This window comes from Xiphophorus couchianus, chromosome 4 (assembly GCF_001444195.1).
Source record: "Xiphophorus couchianus chromosome 4, X_couchianus-1.0, whole genome shotgun sequence".
Lineage (NCBI taxonomy): Eukaryota > Metazoa > Chordata > Actinopteri > Cyprinodontiformes > Poeciliidae > Xiphophorus > Xiphophorus couchianus.
In genome coordinates, this window is record NC_040231.1 from 11,885,393 (window position 1) to 11,910,116 (window position 24,724).

At 35.2% G+C, this 24,724-nt stretch overlaps 2 protein-coding genes across 2 annotated transcripts; both read left to right on the forward strand.

Moving 5' to 3' along the window:
* Nucleotides 1-751: 751 nt before the first annotated feature.
* LOC114142433 (nuclear receptor-binding protein-like) lies at nucleotides 752-14,260 on the forward strand. Its single transcript, XM_028013713.1, has 18 exons — nucleotides 752-1,049; nucleotides 1,204-1,600; nucleotides 3,373-3,495; nucleotides 3,640-3,741; nucleotides 3,842-3,931; nucleotides 4,180-4,220; nucleotides 4,329-4,423; nucleotides 5,545-5,628; nucleotides 5,796-5,854; nucleotides 5,932-6,030; nucleotides 6,143-6,275; nucleotides 6,678-6,768; nucleotides 7,140-7,190; nucleotides 7,687-7,822; nucleotides 7,934-7,987; nucleotides 8,081-8,144; nucleotides 11,603-11,658; nucleotides 12,426-14,260. The coding sequence occupies exons 2-18, from the start codon at nucleotides 1,373-1,375 to the stop codon at nucleotides 12,483-12,485; spliced, it is 1,566 nt and encodes a 521-aa protein (XP_027869514.1). The 5' UTR covers nucleotides 752-1,049; nucleotides 1,204-1,372; the 3' UTR covers nucleotides 12,486-14,260.
* A 2,924-nt stretch (nucleotides 14,261-17,184) lies between these two features.
* Nucleotides 17,185-23,205, forward strand: krtcap3 (keratinocyte associated protein 3). The gene is made up of 6 exons (XM_028014633.1): nucleotides 17,185-17,362; nucleotides 18,587-18,771; nucleotides 20,979-21,038; nucleotides 21,128-21,325; nucleotides 21,409-21,543; nucleotides 22,470-23,205. The coding sequence occupies exons 1-6, from the start codon at nucleotides 17,350-17,352 to the stop codon at nucleotides 22,539-22,541; spliced, it is 663 nt and encodes a 220-aa protein (XP_027870434.1). The 5' UTR covers nucleotides 17,185-17,349; the 3' UTR covers nucleotides 22,542-23,205.
* Nucleotides 23,206-24,724: the final 1,519 nt, after the last annotated feature.

Here is a 24,724-nt window from a genome sequence, read left to right on the forward strand (position 1 = left end):
GAGGGGTCTTACAAACAACATCAGATAAATCGCAGGAATCTTAGAAACCAAATACTCTGAATGCACTATTCCCGCTGGGGGCGGGGGGAGGTCCATCTTTATTTCTACACACGCGTAAAATCTTTGGTCGCAAAAAAGTATTATTAGTCTATTCCTGTGCTGCCCTTTCTATAGTTATCATTAGTATTTTTACTCATTTAATTCTAAGTGAGCATCTATCCTGTCAAACATGTACATTACCGTATGTTTATTTATGATTGTTGGTAACTTTCTTTTTGCCAGCCCGTTGCATCATGTGAATTACTAATTTGCCATAGACCACAGGAAATACAAATTCAGATACCCAAATACATATTTATTCCTCTTTTTCTTTTTTGCTGACATGTTGCAGTATTTTACACATTCAATCTCGCACTCATACTCTCAGTACAAAATGTCTTGGTACGATGGTTTTCTACCGTCGTCTACAATTTTATTGTATACCATTATTAGTCGCACCTATTGTTAAATAAATAAATACGTTTAAATAGACAAAAAAAAAATAATTCCAAAACAAGTCCGTTCCTGTCGTTTTAGACTTTCATTAGACGTGGCACATAGAAAGCAACACAGTATGTAACATTGTTTAAATCTCTCCGCCGAGCAGGGAGCGGATAAACAAAGCCGTGACTTGTTCCGCAGCTCGCTCGGTACGTGATGTTCTCCGGCGGCGCGCTGCGTTTTCTGTGCGCAGACAGGCGCTCCTCAAGTCCCGCCCCGCCCCTCCGACTCCGGCTCACAGAAAGGGACTTGAGATGCTACATTTTTATGACGAGCTAGCACTTTTGTTCAGACCTCTATTTTTTTGCTGCTTTCGTCAACATGTAACTGCAACCTGTTTTTAGCTATTTGTGGGTTTTGTTTTTCCTCTTTAAGGTTTTAATTAGTTATTTTTGTGTGGATAGTGGTCGAAACTAAGTAGTTTTTTGGGGGCTTTCACTAGCTTATTAGCAAAGGGAAAGTTAGCAAAGTAGTGTGTGGCTGAACTTTTAGCTAACAGTGTCATGCAGGTAAGCTAACACGTTTGATTGCTCTTTTGATGACTCAAAATTAGTAATAAACACCAATAAATGTCATCACGGCTTAAGCATTTTATTAAATTAGTTTTACTTAAAAGTTATCATGCCTTCTAACCGCTCGTCTTTTTTTGGATGTTCTCGACAGCTTTTCTTCTCTGAGCGTTTCACTGATGTCCAGCCCATTTAAAACAAACTGGATTCATGATTAACTCAAAACCCGAGAGGAGAGCAGAAGACACAGCGGTACTCCATCACTTGCTTTCCGGCCAGACTCAGGAATCTAGCGAAGCCACGTTAGAATAAGGTTTGCTGTCATGTCGGAGGCGGAGGAGAAACCCGGTACAGACGCGAAGTCAGAGTTTACAGCAGGAAATCTGTCCCCGAGTTCAACGCAGGCTCAAGGTGGGACACCTACGACTTCCTCCGGGGCTTCTCCAAAACCAGTGGCCACCTCAGCGACCGAGGATGAGGATGAGAGCGAAGATGAGTCAGAGATCCTGGAGGAGAGTCCTTGTGGCCGCTGGCAGAAACGTCGAGAAGAGGTGATTATTTGCAGCACAAGTCATCCTTCACCCCTCATACATCCATTTAAAAGGACTTTAAGGTTTCAGCTAAAGTTTGGGTTTCATTGAAAACTCATTTGAAAGTCCCTGTAGTCCAGTGCTTCTCAATTCCGGTCCTCAGGCCCCCCTGCTCTGCATGTTTTAGATGTGCCTCTATTCCAGAACAGCTGATTCAAATGATTGCATGACCATCAAGTGCTGCAGAAACCTGTTGATCACCCATAGATTCAATCCAGGTGTGTAGCAGAAGGGAAACACCTAAAACATGCAGGGCAGGGGGGCCTGAGGACCGGAATTGAGAAACGCTGCTGTAGTCAGTCAGAGGTTGTCTAATTGCATAAATACTTACAATATTACCATTTATTTTTGTGCAAAGAGAAACCTCAACCGATAAATATTATATCACCAATCAGATATTTATTGCCAATTTTTGCATTACAGATTTTTGTTTAATAAAAATGTATGTAGTAAAATTTTTAAAATTATTTCTTCAAAAACAGCTCTTATCTTTTTACAAAATAGAAAATCCACAAACACAGTAAAGTGTTTTGCATAACAAAATACAGATTACTTACTTTTCTTATGCAAACCTAAATATGTAATGCACACCATTCAATTAAACAAGATCTATTCAGTGCATATGCCAGTGTCCAACGTAACATTTACAAGGAGAAAAGCTATGATTTACTGCTATAAATTAGATTATTAAATCAACTTTTTTTGTGAAAGATTGTTGAGTGGTCTATATTAGGAGCTGAATTGGAATAACACTTTGTGTTACAAACTAAGTTGATACTTTAAGCTGCTTTTTGCATCTTGTGGTTGTGTTAGCATTGCTAACTGTAAACATCAGCTTGTGATTATTTCTTGTTGAAAATAGCAGCCCATATTTTGAGTGAGTTTTCCAGAAGCCTGCCACTATTTATCGACCCAGCATGTCTCTAATTCTCCGAATTAGTTTTAAACACCTTTTAAGTACCAACTTCCACAAGGAAAAATATTGTCGGTAGGTTAGGCTTTAAATTTTATCATGATATATTGTGATATTTATTGTGATAACGATAAAAGTGAAAGAAAGTATTTCAAACTACTTTGATGACTTTCTTAGGAAACTACATCACAAACACAAAAACTGCTTTTAAAAACATTTCTGTTTTGAAATAGGTTTCTTCAGAAAACCTTTTACATAAAGAAGTGTGATTTTTTTTTTAATCACTCAACTGCACATAGGAACTGCATTTATCAAATGTATTGATTATTTATTGGTGCTCTTATGGAACCAAAAGTGAAGAATGTAGTAAGGATAATAATTGCAACAAAATTTCATCATTTAATTAGTATTTATCTTTTTCATGATAAATCAAGCTTTTTATTATGATTGCAATGATGGCGATACAATAAATCCTCACCCTAGTCGTCAACAGTCCTAACAGCAGGACTATTTAAAATTCATCTCTGCAAAAGAAAATGTTTTCAAACTTGTTTGTTACACATGTGAATGTTATTTCAAAAATCGTTAGGAAACAGTAAATTCATAATTTGAGTTAAAATAAAATAACTCTTCTCCTTTAAATGTAATCAGCCGATATGTACAAATGAAAGTTCACCAAATTAATTTGAAGGCAGCCAGACCTTCAGCGAATCCACGCTTCTCAGTTTTTACAACTGTCTTTTTGATCCTCTACAGATTGTCAGCTGTGCTGTATTTTAATCCTTATCTAATATTTAGTTTCGGATCCCTTTAAACGCAGGTCAATCAGCGTAATGTCCCGGGAATAGACGCTGCTTATTTGGCCATGGACACAGAGGAAGGAGTGGAAGTAGTTTGGAATGAAGTCATGATTTCAGAGAGGAAGAACTTCAGACCGCTGGAGGTAAAGGCCTGATGTTACAGATGCAAAGAAAACAGTTAAATATGTATACTGTCAAATACTTCTTGGACACCATTAAGAAAATGTAAACTTATCCTATGCACAGTTATTTCCTTATTTTTTGTTGTATTTTTGGAATTGATTTAGGAGAAAGTCAAGGCTGTATTTGATAACCTTATTCATTTGGAACATGCCAATATCGTCAAGTTTCATAAGTATTGGGCTGACACGAAGGACAACAGAGCAAGGGTGAGTCTTGCGTCATTTAACACACTTGCTTTTTTCTACTAGATAAACAGTTTAACTTCTTAAAGATGTACACTTCCCTTACATGTCTTTGCTCTGCTAGGTGATTTTTATCACTGAATACATGTCATCTGGAAGCTTAAAGCAGTTTCTTAAGAAGACGAGAAAGAACCACAAAAGTATGAATGAAAAGGTACAGAAAAAATATTCTGTTTTTAGCCAGTCTGAAAAAGAATGACTTTTTTATAAAGTGCCTCGAGACAGAATTTGTTGTGACTTGGCGCAATGTAAATAAAACTGAATTGAATGATCCTGCATTGTACTGATTGCATATATTTTTGTATTTTGAGTACAATTTCTGTTGTACATCTGTTTACTTACGTAGATCATGTTGAAAAGCAGCTACTGTATCTTCTAATAACATTCTTCTTGCTCCGTCAGGCGTGGAAGAGATGGTGCACACAGATCCTGTCTGCGCTTAGGTCGGTTTAGTGTCGGACGTTTTGCTAAACTAACTTCCAGCTTAATGATCGTTTTGAGATCTTTGCTTTTAATGGTGAATTTATTCATCTTCTTTCTTTGTTTTACAGTTATCTCCACTCATGTGATCCACCCATCATTCACGGCAACCTTACCTGTGACACCGTCTTCATTCAGCACAATGGGCTCATTAAGATTGGATCAGGTATAAAATTACACCAGTTTCATCCCAAAGGCTTTGATAGGGGGAGTTAAATTATCCTAAATTATGAATAAGAGAGCTCAAACTTTCAGTTCACTTTTATGAATTGGACATTACATTTTTACACCTCATATAGCCTTTCCCCCCTTTTTTCAAATCAACTACTCTCACACTGTTGCCATGACTTTTTTTTTAATTCACTCCACAGTCTTTGAAACAATATCTTTATTCAATATTTTATTTTTCTGCCGTTCTGTAATCTTTAATTTCTGCAGAGAAAACATCAAATGTTTTTCCCAGTTTAGAAATTTCAGATCACGCCTGTTTGATATGAAATTCAGACCAGATGTCACTAAAAAAACAAATAATCCATACAGAATGATACTTGTAAGTAAATTAATACGTAAATCAACTTGCTGCTAAATATTGAGCAACAAAAAACCTGTACTTATTTAGGATACTTCCAGATCTTAAATAAGTGCTCACTGGAAAATTTAGAGACATTGACCACTTTTATAAGTATTTTGTAACCATAATGATCTTTTGTAACACTTTGTTAATGAGAAGCATTTTCCTAGCCCATCAAACAAGACAAAACCAGCTGATATTACACTCTTTATGCATTAGATAATTGTAATTATAATTTCATACATATATTTGCATATATATATGCATATATTTTTATGAATTTTATATTGGTTGTGGGTTCTATGTATTTCCTAAAATGTTAACTTAGACTTGAGTAGCTTGCCAAGAAATAAAGAAAAATCCTCTTGAGGATTAATAAAGTATAGTAGTGGTATTCTGATCCTGATATTAATTGTACTGATTCCTAAATGCGGACAAATTTAAGCTGCAATTTTCTTTGCTTTCTTTATGTCTTTGCAGTGTTTTTTCTTTGTATTTATTCCACTGTCTTACACAAAACTTTTCAACAATCTGATTTATTTTGATGTCTTTCTACACAAGTAATACTTTGGTTGTTACTCCTGGTGTGAGTTCATTTACGAACCAAAAACGTTTAATACAAATTTTTTCTTCTGTGTATTTTCTTTCTTCTTTCTCCTTCACATCTTTTTCCCTTTTGATTAAGTGAAAAATAAGTAACCTTTTGTAATTTGCAGTTGCTCCAGATACCATTAACAACCATGTGAAGACGTTCCACGAGGAGCAGAAAAACTTGCACTTTCTTGCCCCTGAATATGGAGGCAAGTACCACCAAACTGTTTTTCTGTGTTCATTTTAAGAGATGTTGAAGATATTGCATCCTTTTAAAGACTCGTGATGAGTAGAAACAGTTTTTTAAACATCTGTTGTGACAACTAAAGTGTGAGATGCCTGAGAAGCTTTGTTTTAATCGTTTCTGTTACTGTAGCTGATAATGACGTCACCACGGCTGTAGACATCTACTCGTTCGGCATGTGTGCCTTAGAGGTGAGATGGTTCCTAGAATGTATAATGTTTTCGCCTGAGCCGTTTCCCACATGTGACCTTGTGTTGCTGTGCTGCAGATGGCGCTTTTGGAAATTCAGAGCAACGGAGACTCTTCGTACATTTCTCAGGAAGCCATCGACAACGCCATACAGTTACTGGAAGACCCGCTCCAGAGGGTAAAACACAGAGTTTTAATGCTTTTCACTATCTGTGCATAACAATTTTGGGATCTGTCTAAACTGCAGTTTTCATAAACAATATGTTTATCAGATATTTGTATATTTTTAGGAGTTAATCCAAAAGTGCCTTGCGTGTGATCCCAGCATGCGGCCTACAGCCCGGGAGCTGCTGTTTAACCAGGCTCTCTTCGAAGTGCCTCTATTAAAACTATTGGCTGCACACTGTATTGTCAGCTACCAGCGTGAGTCCTGAATCCACACATACAAATTTACACTGAGATCAACTCAACAATTTTAGTCAACCGGAGATGAAAAGTATTCACCTTCTTGGGTGTTTTACCTTTTTTTTTATTGCTTTTACAAATCAAATGATTGATCAATTTTGGCTTTTTTGACAAAAAAAGAAACTTTTAATATCAAAGTGAAGTGTCAGGTTATTGTAGCATAAAGACACAAGGTCCATTCACTGGTTAATCAGTATTACCTGCTACTATTACTGCATGAAGACAAAATAACACTCTAAGCAAATCAGAGGGAATGTTATTGAAAAGTATAAATCGGGATGAACACTATAAAATCTCAACTGTTTTTTGAGACCATTAGCTGTAGTCATGTGGTAATTTTTCTCTCTTTATTCTGTCCAGACATGATTCCTGAAAATGCCTTGGAGGAAATTACCAAGAAGCTGGATCCCAATCTGGTTATTGCCGTTACGAAAGAGGATGTTCAACTCAAGTAAGTGATGAAAATGTCACTCAGAATCAGATGAAAGTTGGCATCTGTGACATACAGCGCAATTTAAAACTGTACTTATTCAGATACAATTATGACACAACTAAACTTAAGATTAGTTTTCTTAAATGGCGCCGATTCACAACAAATGTTATCTGGTACAGTTAATGCATCATTTCTATTTTATTTTGTTTAAAAAAATAAAATTGCAGGAAACTGATAAGGAGGAACCAGAGTTATAAAATCTTTTTTTTAAGTATGTTGGTTATCCCAGTTTGTTATCCCAGTTTTGTAAAAGAAACTTTTTTGAAAGTGAGCAATAGTTGATTTTCAATATTACCCTCACATTGTGTTTTCTTTTTTCTTTTCTCTAGGTTGTCCCAGTTTCCTGCCTTAGAACTTGACAAATTCCTGGAGGATGTGAGGTGAGTTTGCATAAAATCCCATAAAATTTCCACAACAGAATCACCAAAAACTACATGTAATACATTTTTAGATCTATTTTTCTAATATCTTTGCAAAATATGCGATTTTTTTTTTTTTTTTTTTAATACTTTTTGACAAATATTATTTCTTGGAAGGAAATTTATCCATCTTTTTTTTTTCTTCAAAAGTTTTTTCTTTTCTGTTTTTTTATTTAAAAATAGAAATAAATTGGTGGGGTTTTTTTGTTTTTAATTACAAAAGACGTCCTTAAGTAGATCTTTCTAAGACAAAATGTTGTGGTTCTAAACTGTTTTTGGTCGATGAACTGAAGACAAAAATGACTGGATTGTAAAGTCTGTCTTTTGTTTTCTGGCCACAAGGAGGTAGTATTGAGCCATCCTATGGTCTTTATTTAGAACCAATGTATCATAAAGTTTTCATAAATCCCTCTTGTTTAAATTGTCTTTTTCTGTCGTGTTTTTCCTACATCATCAGGAACGGTATTTATCCAATGACAGCGTTCGGGGTGCCCAGTCCCCAGCAGACTCGGCTCAAAACAATCACGTCTCCTGTTGTCGTTCCTTTGGTCAAATCTCCCACGCCTGAACCTGCAGAGCTGGAGACGCGGCGGGTGAGTTCAGTCAGGATTACTGCCTGGCACACATATGCTTTATCAAGAATCATTGAATGTAGATTTAGGAATCATTTCTTCTTCTTTTAATGTTTCTTTTTCCTTCTGCAGGTTGTTCAGATGCAGTGTAGCGTGGAGTCTGTTGAGGAGGGAGCAAAATATCATGTGTGTATTTTTTTTAAGCAATTTTGTTTTTATTGATTTACTACCGTGTATTAAAAAAAATCAACTTGTGTTTTTCTGTTTCTCTCCATCTAGCTAACATTACTGCTGAAACTGGAAGATAAACTGAACAGACATCTAAGCTGTGACATGTTACCTCGTAAGATCAAACTCTCATCATTGCTGCATGTAGTGAACTCAGAGTCCAACCTTTCAGCTTTTTCATCCAGCCATCTTACATGCTTGAATATTTCAGCTCACACATAATTTTGAGCACATACTACACAAAAACTTCTCGATATTTAAAAACAAAATAAATAACAGAGTTCCTTTGAAATTCATTCACAGAAAAATTTGCACTGTTTATTATGGTTGAAGATGGAGACTTCTCACAAAAAAGTGAGAATTTAAAAAAATTAATACCAAAAATTAAAGGAAAATGTTGAATTTTAGTGCTTTGTTTATAGACATATTCAACATAGCTTGAAGAACTAGTGAGTGAATATTAGTTGATTGTAAAATTTACAAAACAATTTCTTTATCCATTAACTCAGCTGCTTTACAAAAGTATTCTTATCCCTTGAATACTATGCTGTATTTCGTCACATTACAGCATAAAGAACTTAAAGTCAAGCTTACATTTCAGAAACAAGGCAGTTCAAAGTTCTTACATGATAAAAACACAACAAAAAACCAAAAAATGTTACAGTGGCAAAATAAAGAGAAGTAATAAAAAGTTGCAATCCAGACTAGAATTAATCTGTGTTCCAATTAATCATCAACATAAACTTTAAACAAACGGGTTATTAGCTTTGATTTAAAGGAACTCAGTGGGTTAAAAAAAGATGCAGGTTTTTTGGTTTCTTTTTAACAATTAAAGATCTGAATAGTGTGGCCTGTATATGTAATCCGTCCCATAGACCGTTGAAGACTGATGAGAAGAAACCTCTACTTGAACAAAATATATAGTTTACTACAAAGTATAAGAACAATTAGATCAGTGTAGGTAGAGCAGAGGTTCATCTTCCTGCAGGACAACAACCCCAAACATCTTGTTCTTCCACATCATAATTATACATTTTATTGTGGTTGTTTATTCCATAACATCCCAATTAGTAAATAGATTTTTGTGGCTGCAATGAGACAAAATGCTGAACACTAAAGCAGCATGAATGCTTTATCAGGGGGTCTATAAGATTTCCTCTGGAAGACTAAAGTGGTGATTAATACGTTTGCTGCCAGCAAGTTATTGGATCCCAGTTTATGAGTTAAAATGTCTCTCATTCTTTAAATAACCGGGTCAGGACGCAAACTGCTGTCGTAGAAAAGGTCACTTTCACAAAGGTCAAGTCATTGGAGACTGAGCAGATTACTAAGAATAGGACATTCTGGACTACCAAAGAAAAATATTTTATTTTTACATGTTATATTTAATATATTAACTTTATATAAAGGGAAAGTGATTTAGAGGGCACCAGATTTCTTCTTATTTCTTTCTTTATTCATAAGAAGTAGAGAAGTCCCAGTGTCAGGACATTTAATAATCAAAGAATAAGTAACAGAATTTGACTCTTACTTAGGTCCATTTGCTTAAAAAATCTCTAAAATGTAATTCATAATATATCAAAATATAATAAATTCAGTTCAAAACATAAATTTTTCAAAGCTGTGCCTCAGCAGATCACTTTTTGTATGTTACTGCTTGTGATAAAAGCCACAATATGGAGAATATTATTTAACTGGAAAGAGATATGTTGGCAGTAGAGTCTGCTGCTCTGTTATAGGTATGATAGGTATGGTCGGCATGCGCGATGCTGCAGACCTGTGGAGAATGTCAGGACCCTGAGAGGCTCCAGCTGACAGCTCTCATCTCCTCTTCCCGTCTCTTACGAGGCTGTAATGTCTCTGTCTCGCATCTGTGCTCGCACTTCCAGTCATTTGGTTCCTGCTTCGTTTCTCTCCACATGTCTTCCTTTGCACTCTCACTCCATAATTCCACTGACACGCACACGGTAATTTGATACGTCCTTACAGCCACGCACACTAATCAGTCACACTAACACACTAAGATGTTGATATTCTGAAAGTACCTCTTATCTGCCGATCACTGGTCCAATCAAATTTCAACCCTGGTTCAATTTAGTCACTGCTATGCATCTGGAGTTCAAGATTAGTAACACTGGGATACATAAATAGATTTTTTGGAAGTTACCTGAAATAGGACTACTTTGCACTGCTGAATCCAAAAATTACATCCATTTTTCTCAGTCAGGTCAGGTTTTTATTCTAATTTGATTTATAGAAATCCGTTCTTCTGACTAAATTGATGACATTTTTATGGCATTATCAGTTCATTTACGTTAATATTTCTCATCCAAAAAAGCTTTTAGGAGAAGAAAATGGTTTCTAACAGTGTATTAATTAATAAAACTTGGGTTTCTGTAAATTGATTAAGAACACTGATGAGGGTAAGTACATGTAAATTGAACGTTACGTCTTCATCTCTCCTCCTTCTCATCACTCATTGATCCCAGATTCTTGGGAAACCGATCCAGATGTGAGAACAAGTTATGCTCTTTGATGCTCATGTTGCATCCATAGTTCAGAAAGTTGACCTGATTTAGCAAAACCAATGTGATTTTTGGATTCAGTAAATCAAAATTACCTTAAACAGTTGAAAAACCCCAGACAATTTCTCTGGCTGTTGTCCAGTGCTTTTTATTTATCAGAATGTTGTCTCAGATATGGGCATAAAAAACAGTGTTGAAGTGTTTGCTTTTAGTAACTTACTGGTAAGTTTGGAAAAACAAAAATATTTATGAGATAAAAACATAAAAAGTAGAATAAAGCAGGCATCAAAAATAAAAAAAAATCTGACTCACATTTGCAGCTGTTTTGCACTTTTTTCCCATTTATTTAAAGACTTCACTATTATTTTTAGTAGTTTTGTTTTCTGTCATGTACATTTCATTGTCAAATTCATTTTCATTTTTCAGATCATATCCAGGTTATAACTGTCCTCAAATGACCAGTTGTGGCAGGATGTATTAATCAAACTCCCCATTAACAACCGTTAAAATACTAATCAATGAGAACTTTTTAAATAACGTTGCACATCTTTATGCATTAATTTAATTTGATGGTAAAGAGATAAAAACTGCTTTGATTTGAATAACAAAAAATGTTTATATTATCTTAAAAGTTTTATTTATGTCCTTCTACAGTCTAGAGGGCCACATTAAAGCTTATGGCGGGCCGGATTTGGCCCCCAGACCACGTGGTTTAAAACATAGGGAGGACACACGTCCATAAACGTCACGGTTTTATCTTAAAACATGTAGCTCATTAAAACAGTAATATTAAGGCCCAAAAATGCCACCGTTCAGCAATCAAGTCATTATTTTATCTTTGTAATGATTTGAATAAAGTTGGAAATGCATACTTTCAACAGTAAATCCTGTGATAATTATTTAAATGTTTCGATACTATACTTGACACTTAAATATGCAAATCCTTCAAGTATAAAAAGTTTCATGAGCTCATCATCATGTTGCTGTAGTTTAACTTGGTTGGTGTTGAAATGGTTTCACTGTCACTAACTGCGGCTCTGTGTTTCAGATGAAAGTGTTAAAGATTTAGCTGGAGAGTTGGTGCAGCTGGGCTTGATCAGTGAGGTGAGTGTGTGACGCTGCAGCAGAACGTGCACTTCTAACCAACTTTACTAAAAACTCCTAATACAGAAGAGAAACGTTACATTAGCATTTAATGCATTTAGTACCTCTGGCATATCATTATAACCACTGAGAATCAGTGAAAAACAATGACTCTTATTATCATGGAACCTGTTTGGTTGTGTGTTTGTGGGGAATCAGCAGGGAAGGTATCAGGCTTAAACTGTTCTTTAAATGTGTCCAAAGCAGAAAAACTTGCAAACACCGTAATGTGATGACAAAATAGTTTATTTGTTTAACTGGATTAAATTCTGACTATATCGCGTTGTTTAAATTGTTTGTATCATCATTTGTACAGCTTTTTGTGTTTAAAAAAAAAAATACATCTATTAATTTCCTATGGCAAATATACAAAAAGCAATAAACAACAACAGTTGTGTTGCTGATCATTATTTTTCTGTTCCCAATCATTGATCTAACATCAGTGATTGGGAACAGACATATTCCTGCGTCTTTTTCAAGAAAATAATCCTTTATTTGTCTGAAATCATCAGTTTATTTAACCACTTCCTGTTTTAATTGACCTGTTTCAGATTTTCATTTTGCTTAAAAGACAACATACGTTTCATGTTTTTTAATATTTATATATTTCTGGTTCTTAAAAATCATTATATATATATTCCCTTTCAATATTGCTTGAGGGAATTACTCACTTGTAGTTTTTATTTGTGTGTTTTTATTTATTTAAAACCTATTCTTGCTCTCTACAGGTCGACGAAATAAAAATATCCTCACTGCTTGAAGAAACATTCAGCCAAGCTCTCCAGTAGCACAAACAATCTTGAGTACATCTTCAGCCTTGTTAGCAGGTCTTTCTAAGGGACTTTTGGTGATTATGTGACCAAAACAGGGAAGGATCCCTCACATCAAGACATAAAAATATATATATATATATATATATATATATATATATATAATCCAAATGCACAAAACAGCCAACGTAAAGCTGGACGGCTCCATAGAAACCATCAGCTGTGAACTTTCTATTTGACTTTAGGTTGTTTAATAATTACTAAGGGAATTTGTCCCAGGCTGGGAACCCTTTAAACCAGTGCTTTCTTTAAGTGTGCTTTGTTTACATGAGGAGCTGCCTCGTTTGTTTGTTCCTTCAGAGGAGTTGGTCTAAACCACCTGGGATATCCGAATGTCTCCTTTACCAACCTGCTGGTGTTAATGGCAGCATCCGGACCCACTGACAATCAGCAAACTGAATTTTCCCTACAGACTAGTATTGCCTTTCCATGCACAACAAAAAAAATGAGCCAGGCTACTCCTTTCTAATTCCTTGTTTTTTTAAATATATGTTCCCGTTTTATTTCGCTCAACGTTTGCTTCCTTTCATATCATTCCCAGCTTTTTGTGCTTTCTCTGATCAAGCTGTTGCCTTCTAAGTTATACGTGAGAAGATTTTGGTTAACCGCTTTATTAAAGAAACAAAGTAAGTGCAATTATGGTATTTTACTTTTTGAAAATACATTACTTGCTTACTTTGAGGTACTGTGAATTAGTTTTTTTTTTATATTTATATATTTTTTTCCATCTGTCAAAATGCTTTCAGGTCCATTTATATATACGTATATGAATTTTTAGTTTTCTTCTGTTTACAGTTGCTGCTGTCTGAGTTGACCAATTACTTTGCCCTTAGATTTCAGTAGAAATGTGTGTGCTGAACTTTGGTGTAGTAATTTGTTTGAAAAAACATCTTTGTGTTTTGTTGGAGAAACAGGTACTTTATTCCAAAAACAAAAGTCTTTTTTCTTTTTTCTTATGCAGCCACCCTAGGAGGGTCTGAGCCAACAAAATGCGTTTTAGTTATTAATTGGGTACAACTAGAGCTTGGTGTTGGTGTTGTCATTTTCGGTTTTCATGTCACATAGATCATGGTTCGACCTAAATTGAGATCAGGGAATTCATATCGGGCTTTTTAGTAATTCTGCTGGTACTTCTTTTTCTAAAAAGGTCAAATATTTCTGAATACTGAGCATACTGCAAAGAATTACAGCATTTCTTTTTGTTTCTGTTAACATTTTGGTTACATAATTCATATATCCTATATCACTGGTATTTTTTAACTCTTTAATTATTAAAACATTCCCTTTTTCAAACGTATTATGGGTTGAAAAGTCTGCTCCATGCTGTATTTAGTTGATCACAGACCATCGTTTATGTGATTTCTATTATTCTTGCTCTTTGTGAACTTCTAAGATTGTATTTTTCTAAGACTAGCTCGAGTCAACCGGGGGAATGTAAACGGACCACCTCAGAGCACAGAAGGGGTTCAGACCAACCAGTGCGACCAGCAGGGTTCACATCCACTGTCTGCAGCCTGTTTAACTCTCCTCCTCCTAAACCCCATTCAGTAGAGGTGATAAAACTGGTTATTAAATAATCAAACACATTTGACAGCTTTAGTCTGTTACTCCATGATGTGAGCTTTTGGTTGTATTTAGGTGTTTTTATGAATTGTATTTTGACACAAATGTCAGTAAACGTGTGCCTTTTTGATGTGCGAGTTCTTTCAAATAAATGGATCGATCGCTCTCTGCTTTGTAATTCTGGGATTATTTCTAAACTTAAGTACAAATGTCCATGTATTTAGCCTATATGGTCATTGCAGCCAATGGCTTTATGAAAAAGATGCTTGAGTATTGAATAAATTATGTGTCTTTCCATAAGTCAATTTTTAAAGAAATTCAACTCGTAGATTTTTTATATAAATTATTAGATATCTCAAGTGCTTTTATTCCTGTGATTTTAAATTGCTGCATGGGCTACAAGTCCAAAGAGTTTCTGACCAACTGAGCCCAGTGATACTAAGTTCACTAAGAGTCCTGGAAAATTAAATCACTATCTTTATGAAGCTTATTAGCAGAAAGAAGTGCTCTGATTTTTCTGATAGTTGGACCAATGCCCAGAGTTGGGTAGTAACTTATTACATTTACTTAACTCCATTTACTTGGATTAACTTTTTTGGGGGGGAAAAAAGTACTTTTGAGAGTATTTTTGCTACTCTGTACTTTTTACTTTTATTTGAGTAATTTTATTATGAAGTATCTTCAGTAACATTTCTGGATTTTCTGCCCACTGAATTAAAAACAAACATGTTTTAACAAAAGAGTCACCAGACAGACACCTGCAGTTTTTATTAACGTTTCATTTTTATTGAAATAAACTAATTTGGAAAAATATTATTTTGCCTGATTTTCTTTTATATTAATTATTATAAATTTTGTCCTGAAAATACCTAAATTTCCACTTAACGTTATATTTAGGTCCATCTGATTATGTAGTTTTTAAATATTAAATGATTGATAATTTCATCAGTTACTCAGTACTTGAGTAAACCATTTGCCAAATAATTTTTTTAATCTTACTGGAGTAATTTCTTTGATGGCTACTTTTTACTTTAGCTTTAGTAAAACAAAAAGTTTACCCAGAACCTCAAGCATCTTTGATTTTTTGCCTATCCGCTCTACCTCCAGACTATTCAACCTTGATTTTCTAATAAAATGCGACGTTTACTTTTATCTGAAAAGAAGTGTAACACTGGACAACCACCCTTCTGCCAGGTAAAACATTTATTTTATTTCTCAGGTTCAGGAGTGACTTAGTGGGAGTGAAAATTTTCTTTTCTTGTGCAACTTTCTCTACCACACTTTTTTCTTCAGCTCAGTTTTTCTTTAATAAGCTAATAGTATATACTTATTAAATAATAAGTATTAACAGCATCTTTAGCAATGACTTTTTTTGTGGCTTCCCTGGGGACTTTTCTGTTTAAGAGAAATATTTTATTGCTCTAATGTATTATTTAAATTCTACGGAGCCCTCTAGGGGACATGGGGATTTTTTTTTCTTTTGCGTTACCTCGCAAAACTTTTGCGTTACCTCGCAATACTTTTGCGTTCCCTCGCAAAACCTTTTGCGTTACCTCGCAAAAGTTTTGCGTTCCCTCGCAAAAGTTTTGCGTTACCTCGCAATACTGTACTGGTCAGTTATGCAGCATAATTGAATACTGCAAGCCTTTCCTACGGTGGGCGCCGTACTTTATGCTTTAATATAAGGTTATGTGAGGTATTTCCATGAATTTTAATATCTTTTTGTGAAATATCTGAAGTTTTATATCTTTCTTTAGGATAGAAAGGCACCACAAACCTACGATATAAACAGAAACCTTCCGTAAGTAGGAAAGAAATAAAAACACATTATAATTTGGACTATTTCTGAGTTATTATCGCGGGTAATAAATCATCTTACAGTTTTGATTGTGTCTCTGTTGTGTTCTAGTCTGAATGGTTTAAAGAGCTGCTTTCAGTGCCGCTCCATCTCAGCCTTAACAGACATAAACATGCAGTAATAAATCGATTTTCAATCAGTGTTTTGCACCAAACAGTTTTTACTGTTAACAAGTTTTTATTATTAAAAACACGACAAACTAATGATGGTAAAGGGCCGCACTGGGTTAACTCTGGGAATCTCATCTGTCCGTTTATCAATCAACTCCAAACCTTTTCTTTGTTCTGTCACAATTATCGATTTATTCCATTTTGATGATCAGGCTACAAACTTTGCAAGGACTGACCGCCCCGCTCACCGCTTCCTAATACACACAAAGCCAGTATTCTTCCCATTCATACCTGGTGACGTCACTCCCACGTCGACACACCTAAGTGTCAAAGCCGCTGCTCCTGTCATATCAATAATTACTTATTTCATTCATATGGCTCTTAAAGAGCCTCAGTGAAAACTTGTTTATTATTATTAACTGTTTGGTGCAAAACACTGATTGAAAATCGATTTATTACTGCATGTTTATGTCTGTTAAGGCTGAGATGGAGCGGCACTGAAAGCAGCTCTTTAAACCATTCAGGTTACGAACACAACAGAGACACAATCAAAACTGTAAGATGATTTATTACCCGCGATAATAACTCAGAAATAGTCCAAATTATAATGTATTTTTATTTCTTTCCTACTTACGGAAGGTTTCTGTTTATATCGTAGGTTTGTGGTGCCTTTCTATCCTAAAGAAAGATATAAAACTTCAGATATTTCACAAAAAGATATTAAAATTAATGGAAATACCTCACATAACCTTATATTAAAGCATAAGGTACGGCGCCCACCGTAGGAAAGGCTTGCAGGATTCAATTATGCTGCATAACTGACCAGTACAGTATTGCGAGGTAACGCAAAACATTTGCGAGGGAACGCAAAAGTTTTGCGAGGGAACGCAAAAGTTTTGCGAGGGAACGCAAAAGAAAAAAAAATTCCCCATGTCCCCTAGAGGGCTCCGTAAAATTCTGTTAGGAACTCTATTTTTGGCTTTTTATTAGCTGTAAGGTAATTAATTGGGCAAACACTTGAAATTTATAATTGTGTATAATGATTTGAATAATATATAAACTTTTAAAGATATGTTTCGGATATATTCTAATTTCTAATATTTTCTGTCGCAGCTGTAATGTGGAGCGCGTGCAGCACGTCGCAGGTGAAGCACAGGTAAATTACGTCAACCAGGAAGTGGACAGAGGGACGTCCGTGTGGGACGGAGCGGCTAAAGAAGCTTTTGTTTGAGCCTTTTATGTGAAAAACAAAACACTAAAGAGCAGAAAGACTTGAGCCTGCGGCAGAGACATGTGCAGCTTTGGTGAGTCCTTGTGTTCTGCTAGATGTGAAATTAGAATCGTGTTTTCAAACAGGGGTCAAGGGCTGCCGTCCACGCTTTGTCTCCACTGCTGTAATTTAGGCCTCCGAGCACAGAGCGGATTATTTCTGAAATGTCTGCATCATTTGTTGGGTAAATAGACGGGAATCTGCCGACAGTCCGTAAAGGCTTTGTGCGCACAGATGTGATTGTTGCAACCTGTGGAATGGTATCCATTAAAGAGTTTCTTCTTGAAAATTATTAAACCTGAAAAACAGGAAAAAATAGTCAATGTTTAGCTAAACTTTCCATGTGTCAAGTAAGCATTTTATTAGAAGTGAGGTTTTCACTATTTTAAATCCGAGTTACGATATTTATTTTTGTACAAATCCAGTAGCTTATACACATTTAAGCTCACACACTTGTCAGATTAAGGTTTAAAATCGTGTTTTTTTATTTTTGTTAACATTTTTCTTCTGACTGGAAGTAATACTAAGGTTCTGGAGCAGCCTGGTTAGAGTTTCACTTGAATCTGTGGAGGAAGATACAGATTAGGATGATGGGGAAGAGGCTTTCCAATGTTTAGCTTACTCAGTCGTAAATTGACTAAATACAAGTGGGAACATGGCAAAAAAGTCAGCAATTATAAGAAGGCTTTGGTTTTGGTACTGCCAGAGGAAAAATAAGTCAGTTATTAATAGGAAAGAAAAAAATCACTTTGAATGTTCCATTTTTAATCAATTTTTTCAAAAAATGGTGTTGTCCTTTCAAAATTAAAGGACTTTTTACATTTTCTTTTTATTTTTTGCTTGCTTCATTTCCATTCAGAAATAAACTTGTTTCGTCAGAGAAATTTTAAATTTTAGGCGTACGAGTAAGTTTTTACTCAACGGTATAACCAATAATACCTTTTCAAAACTGGAAAAGTGACATTTTTTAATAATGTGATTACCTAAATATGCATTTTTTAATTTAAGATGAAACTGGCTACATCCTAAGACGTTTGACATTATTACAGCATAAATTCACCCTGGGCATCATCTCGAGGCCAAATACAGCATAAGAAAAAGACAAATTTTAGATCTAGTTATATGCAATCCAACTTGTTCCTTATTCAGTTCAAATTAATCCAGTTATTTCCACTATGATTTTATTATATAGTTACATTTATTTAACTAATTAAAAACAAACGTAACATCTCTTCAACCTTGTGTCTCTCTTCCCTAGATAAGGACAAAGGGCCAGGGCGGCTGATGAAAAAGGGGCTCGTTCTCATCCTGGTCGGCCATATTAACTTCATCCTGGCAGCCATCGTCCATGGCAGCGTCCTGCGCCACATTTCCAAACCCAGTCAGCACATTAGCACTCAATACACTGTAGCCAACATCATTTCTGTCACCTCTGGCCTGCTGGTAGGTTACTGCGTCAGACATTTTGTTTTTAAACCAGCTGAGGAAACTTTTGCATTAAAATGCAGTTCTCAGGAGTTGTGCAACAGTTGTCACATGTAGCATGTGTTTGAGTAGTTATTTTCATTCAGTGGCGTTTAAAACAATATTAGCTAAATGTTTGTTCTCATTCAAATCTGAGGACACTTTTTTCTTTATACGCCTTTACTACTCCTCTGTCTCGTTTATATCTTTTTTCTTTACTTGTCCAGGTCCATCTCTTTGTTACAGCATTTCTCTCCTCTGCTCTTGGGTTTTCTCTTCTTTCCCGGCAGCTGAGGGGAATTACACATCAACCACATTTTCTCTAATTGTTTATTGATTTTTTTCTGGTTTGATAATAACGCTGGATGCAGCTATAGATTCATGTTTACATGGTCAGAATTACACAAGATGTATTTTTTTAAACAATAAAAATTCTCCAGCTGAACTTGGTACAGAATGCATCTTCATATATTTTATTTACAGTCATTAAAATCCATCTTTTAATCGTTCAACTTTTGCAATTTGTTTAGCTTTTGTCACTGAGCAAATCGGTGTAATTTTTTTTTTATTGTTATATTCACAAGGCATTGCAAAAATATTAATAGCCTAAAGACCTTCACATCTTGTGACATTACAACCACACACTTCAAAAAGTTTGATTGATTTTTCTCTTTTTTGCGATAAAGTTTTTAAACTTTTTTTACAAATAAAATCTGGAAAGTGCGTTGTGCGTCTCCATCCAGTCCCAGTGACCCAACAGTTTGTAGAGACAATTTTTGCTGCAGTTACATCTTCAAGTGTTTATGATTATGTCTGTATTTTCACATCCAGAGAGTTAAAATTTAGTCCAATCTTCTCTGCAAAACAAGATTGGACAGAGAACATGTGTGAACAACAATTTCCAAATTTTAACACTAATTTTATTAGATTTAGATCTAATGAATGAATAAATCGTTTCAGCTGAACAGCTCCGTGTAGCTCTGGCTGTATGATGAGTTATGATCCTCCACCGCCCAGTCGAATCGCTTTCAGACTCTGAGATATTTTCTTCTCCTACTTCTCTTCATCAGTTCTGATCAGCTTCTCTGTCCCTGCTGAAGAACACCAAGCCCACAGCATAATGCTGCCATGTTTCACACAAGACATGTTGTCATGTTTTCTGTTCAGTCACTTTTTCATTCTTTCACATGTTTTCTGTGTTCCTTACATAACAGGAAGTATTTTATCTGTTTTTAGAATAATTCAACGGTCTTGCCAGTGTTCCCACTGTATATTTAATGACACAGGTGGACTCTAAGTGCTAATTAGTTGACTTTAGAAGGACGTTGTTTGGACTAGATTTTGTTTGGGGATATCATAAAACCATGTATAATTTTTTTCTTCACTTGGTTTCTTACCTATCTGCAATAATTTAATTATTTGAAATAACGTCTGTCTTGCTGCATCATGACTTGTACTGATTCCTACACTTGAAGGTACTTAAATACATTTTATAAATCATGTAATCTTTCAGAACCACTCACTTGGATTATCTTGGATTATCCTCAACCAATCAAGTTATTTCTTGTTCACTGCTTATTAGTGTTTTTCCTTCTTTATTTATTGTTTTACAAGAAATATTTCTGTCTGCAGCCTCCGCCAGCCTACTGATTTCTTTTTCTCTTCTGCATTGGAGCAACAACATAAAACACATAAGATATAAATCCTTCTGTCCCAGTTGATTTTTTTTTTTTCTGTTTGTGCAGTCATACTACTGTGTGTTTTTCTCTGCCATCAAGACAGAACTTGCCCGTCATAAAGGAGCTGGTTTTAAAGACTAATCAGCTGTCCCTGCAGGGCAGGCCTCATTACCTTCATTTATCAGACAAACTGACACTCGTCAGCAATAAGTTGGTGTGAACGTTCACTTCTTTTTCTGAAATTTCCTTCAATTTGGATATGAGGGTCATAAATAAGGCCAATAAAACGTATGAGGGTTACAAGCTACAAATTACAAAATATATGGATTGGATTTAGTTTTTGTCGATTGCTTCTGTTTCGCTGTTCAACGTTCTGTTCGCTGACTTAATTCACCTTTTTTTTAATCCAAACATCCTTATTAATAATCCAGTTTCACCACCTGGGGCTAGGATTCCTTGCTATTCCAGAGTCTAATAAAGTCGACTTTGCTCATGTTTGTCTCACAGAGCATTGCCTCTGGGATTATTGCCATTGTGGTTTCAAGGAACCTTCGTAAGTTTAAGCTGGTAAGAGTTTAACACGTCTCCAGAAACTGAAATACATCAGGTTGCGTTTTATTTTCCCACCTTTCATGACACTTCCTCTGTGTCCTCAGATAATAGGGCTTCTGACGGCGTCCTTCCTGAACGCCCTGCTGTCAGCCGCCTGCAGCGCTGGGCTCCTCGTAGCAATTAGCATCACCATCGCCCATAACGGGAGCGGTCTGATGGTGGGATGCAACGACACGGTGGTGCCCATCAACGCGCGCTCGCCTGTCAGCGCTCAGTGCCCGTTTGATACAACACGAATCTATGTGAGTGGAAGCTGCGTCGCTTAATGCTTTTTATTAAATTATATTATTTATTATTGCTTTTTCCACTTCCTGCTGTGGCTCAGGACACCACCCTGGCCTTGTGGATCTCCTGTGCCGTGCTGTCGGCAGCGGAGGCTGGCCTGTCGGTGTGGTGCTTCATGGTTGGACTCGCTCTCAGAGGGATTGCGCCGTGTGGGAAGAGCTACATCAAAGAGCAGGTGAGTCTTTTTGCAGGGCGGACCGATGCGCTCGAGGCTCTACCTGTGGTCTGCGACTGTCTGCATCTCCCGCTGACTCACAAAGTCAAACTGGTTCTGGTTTGGTTTCATTCAGACACAGAACCTATTCATGTGTTGGATAATCTGTGTAAAGTCAGTCAGGAACTATCCACATACATATTTTTCAGCTTTTTTAGCTTTTCGTAGACAAAAAATGAAATTATGCATCACTACAGAGGTGTGAAGCAAATTTCAGTTTATTTAATCTTCTACTAAATGTCATAATAATAATGAGCCTTTTAATATGTCAAGGCAATTCTTCTGTTTTAGGTTACAACTAAATAAATTAATGTAGATTTTAAATATTCATACTTGAGATTTTCTGTACTATTAGAAGGACATGTTATCTTTCAGAGTTGTACAATACCTGTATTTTACAGTTTAACCTGCAATGCTTTGTCTTAATGCAGATATAATTATACAATTGAAATATTTACTGAAAATCTGGTGATTTTTTTTCTTATTTTGTTTTTTTGCATTTTTTCTGCCCCTTATAGAAGATTAAGATTTTTTTTATTTTTACTCTAACACAAAAAAGTCTTGATTACTTTTTATTATTATTGAGCTGCAAAAGAAAAAAAAAAACCTCCGATCTTCAGCCACTGAAGTTTGAAATGTTGAGATATTTCTGTTCAATATTTTATTTGATTTCATTTATTTTCTATTGGTTTTCTCTAAATCATACTGAGAAGCTTTGAGTCCAGTAATTTCCTTATAATAATAATTGTCCATTGTTAAATTTTTATGATAACACATTTTAATTGAACATAAAACTTACAATGTAGTTGTAGATAATGAATACTTCTGTCATTTAATTAAAACAGATTTGTTCATATTATCACATTTTCCTTCCTTTTTCATCACAGTTGGAGGAAGAGACTGAAAACTCTCCACAAACTCGTCGCCTTATGAGAAAACATTTCAATGCTGAAGCATAAAACACTTCGTAAGTCTGAAGAAATCTGTCCATTTCAAACTGAGGAACTTAAAGAGCCCTTATGAAGGTTAATATGTGTGTAGATGTCTTAAAATGGCTTCCCTAATATTTAGGTTTATTACAACCAAATATGAAACCAGTACTTATGAAGACAGTTTTTTAGTTTGATTTTTATTTGTTTGTAAAAGTAATTATTCAACAGTTTGTTTACTTTTTTTAACTACTCCATAAAATCTAACATGCCTTAAAAATAAGATAATTTGTTGTTTTTTTTACATTCAGCTTTTAATGCCATAAAATAGTAAACTGCATATTTTTTTTGTTTTTTTTAAACTATTGACATTAAACAAGAAGGTAAATGAAACATGCAGCATTTTAGGGTGCAGCTGCCCTAATTTTGCCTATATTGTTAATTAAAGCTCAAACTGATAATTACCAGTTTTTTATATATATATTTTACTGTAATTGCATTGTTTTAAAAATTGTATTTCGGGGTATGTTGGACATTTCTAACTCTGTTTCATTTTCTACATCTTTTGCCATTATCTATCAACTTGGTTCAATCATTTTTTTTTTTTTATAATATAAAAACTAAACATTCAAATATGCTGGTAAAAAAATGTATTCTGAACAACATACATTAAAAAAAAAAAGAAGTTAAATCTGAAAAGCCGTGTTTGTATTTACACATGTTCTGTAAGGTTGGTCATTGTTAAGTGGGGTCACATTAAAAGGTTAAAACCAGTATGTGGGTCAGCAGCCTGAGCCGGAACCCCCACAACTCTGTGACAGAGAGGATCAGGATCAGATCAGCCATGAAACGGTTAATCTAGGGCTGTGCTTAACTGTGTGGAAGGAAATCATAGCGTAAAACGCTAATCCTGAAGCTCTGCAGGACAAATATTGACATAAGTGCTGACTAATACAGTCACAACAGTGCCAAGCTGCAGCTAGAAATTTAAATAATTTTAAGGAGGACTTTAAAGACTTGAGTAAAATATGTGACATTTTATCAAGTGACTTATAACTAGTTACATATTCTTTGCTTTTTTATATTCTTAGCATTTAATCAATGTCATTTAGTCACACATATCTCCAAACTAAAAAATAGTTTTATTATGGGAATTACATGTAGGTCTTAACAAATTAGAGCATAAACAAAAGTGTTAAATTTATTCAAAACAAAAAGCATTAAACTAATTTATAACAGCTACATTTCACACCGATATATTTAAGCACTTATTTCTATTAAGATCATTGTAACTTAGAGACGAGAAGCCAAATTCTTACAAAATTAGAATATCAAAAAACAAGTCTTTAAAATATAATTAAAAATGTTTCAAAGACAAAAGATTTAACCTATGAAAAATATATTTATGGGACTGAACATTATATGCACTCAGTACTTGGAGAACAGAGGACAGTTTGGTGACCAATCAAGGATAGTGAAATATTGTTTATTAACTCTGTAGATTTGTCAGTGTAAGCTTTTACTAAGTCTGTTTGAAAACTGACAGCAGCATCTCCAAACAATTTGTAAATGAAGAATATAATCATGTTTCCTAGTAGACACTTCCACTGACTTTGGACTTGATTGGACCAAAACCAGCAGATGACGCGTCTCCCCAAATCAAACTTCACTTTGCCTTTCCACTCTGATTTCAGACTCCAGTGCTGTGCTTTTGAGACGAAAAGCAAAATTAATATTCATCTGAAAAAAGGACTTTGGACCCAGATTGAACAACAGTGCATGCTGTTATCTTCTTGGCTCAGATGACTCTGGTTACCTTGTCAATCCAGAAGTGACTTAAAACAACAAATGCAACATTTGTCGTACAAATCATGGATATTTGTTGTGGCTGGTGAACCTTTGAGTCAAATTGCATTTTCTTCCACGTGTTTTCCTTCCACTCAACTTCCTATTTTTTGCACTCTGAACAGCCACCGTCTTTAACAGTGACTATTTGTGGCTTACAGGTGTCACTGTCTGTCTGCTGGACAAATGTCAATTCAGTATTATCTACCATTGTGTAAGCCATGACACAACATTTCTGTATTAAAATCAATTTTAATGATCTCCATTTAGAGAAACATCATTTGTGGTTTTTATTCATTTTAAGACAATTCTCAAAATAGTTCAAGCAGAGGTCATAGATATACTAGGCTTCTCTGAATAACATTCAT

What these genes read in the sequence shown, in the direction of transcription:
- krtcap3 (XM_028014633.1), top strand. An exon ending in ACCTTCGTAAGTTTAAGCTG is followed by an intron (nt 21,039 to 21,127) that starts GTAAGAGTTTAA and finishes CTGTGTCCTCAG; the next exon opens with ATAATAGGGCTTCTGACGGC. An exon ending in AGAGCTACATCAAAGAGCAG is followed by an intron (nt 21,544 to 22,469) that starts GTGAGTCTTTTT and finishes TTTTCATCACAG; the next exon opens with TTGGAGGAAGAGACTGAAAA.
- LOC114142433 (XM_028013713.1), top strand. Translation starts at nt 1,373, where the DNA reads ATGTCGGAGGCGGAGGAGAAACCCGGTACAGACGCGAAGTCAGAGTTT. An exon ending in AGAACTTCAGACCGCTGGAG is followed by an intron (nt 3,496 to 3,639) that starts GTAAAGGCCTGA and finishes GAATTGATTTAG; the next exon opens with GAGAAAGTCAAGGCTGTATT. An exon ending in AAGCTGTGACATGTTACCTC is followed by an intron (nt 8,145 to 11,602) that starts GTAAGATCAAAC and finishes TCTGTGTTTCAG; the next exon opens with ATGAAAGTGTTAAAGATTTA.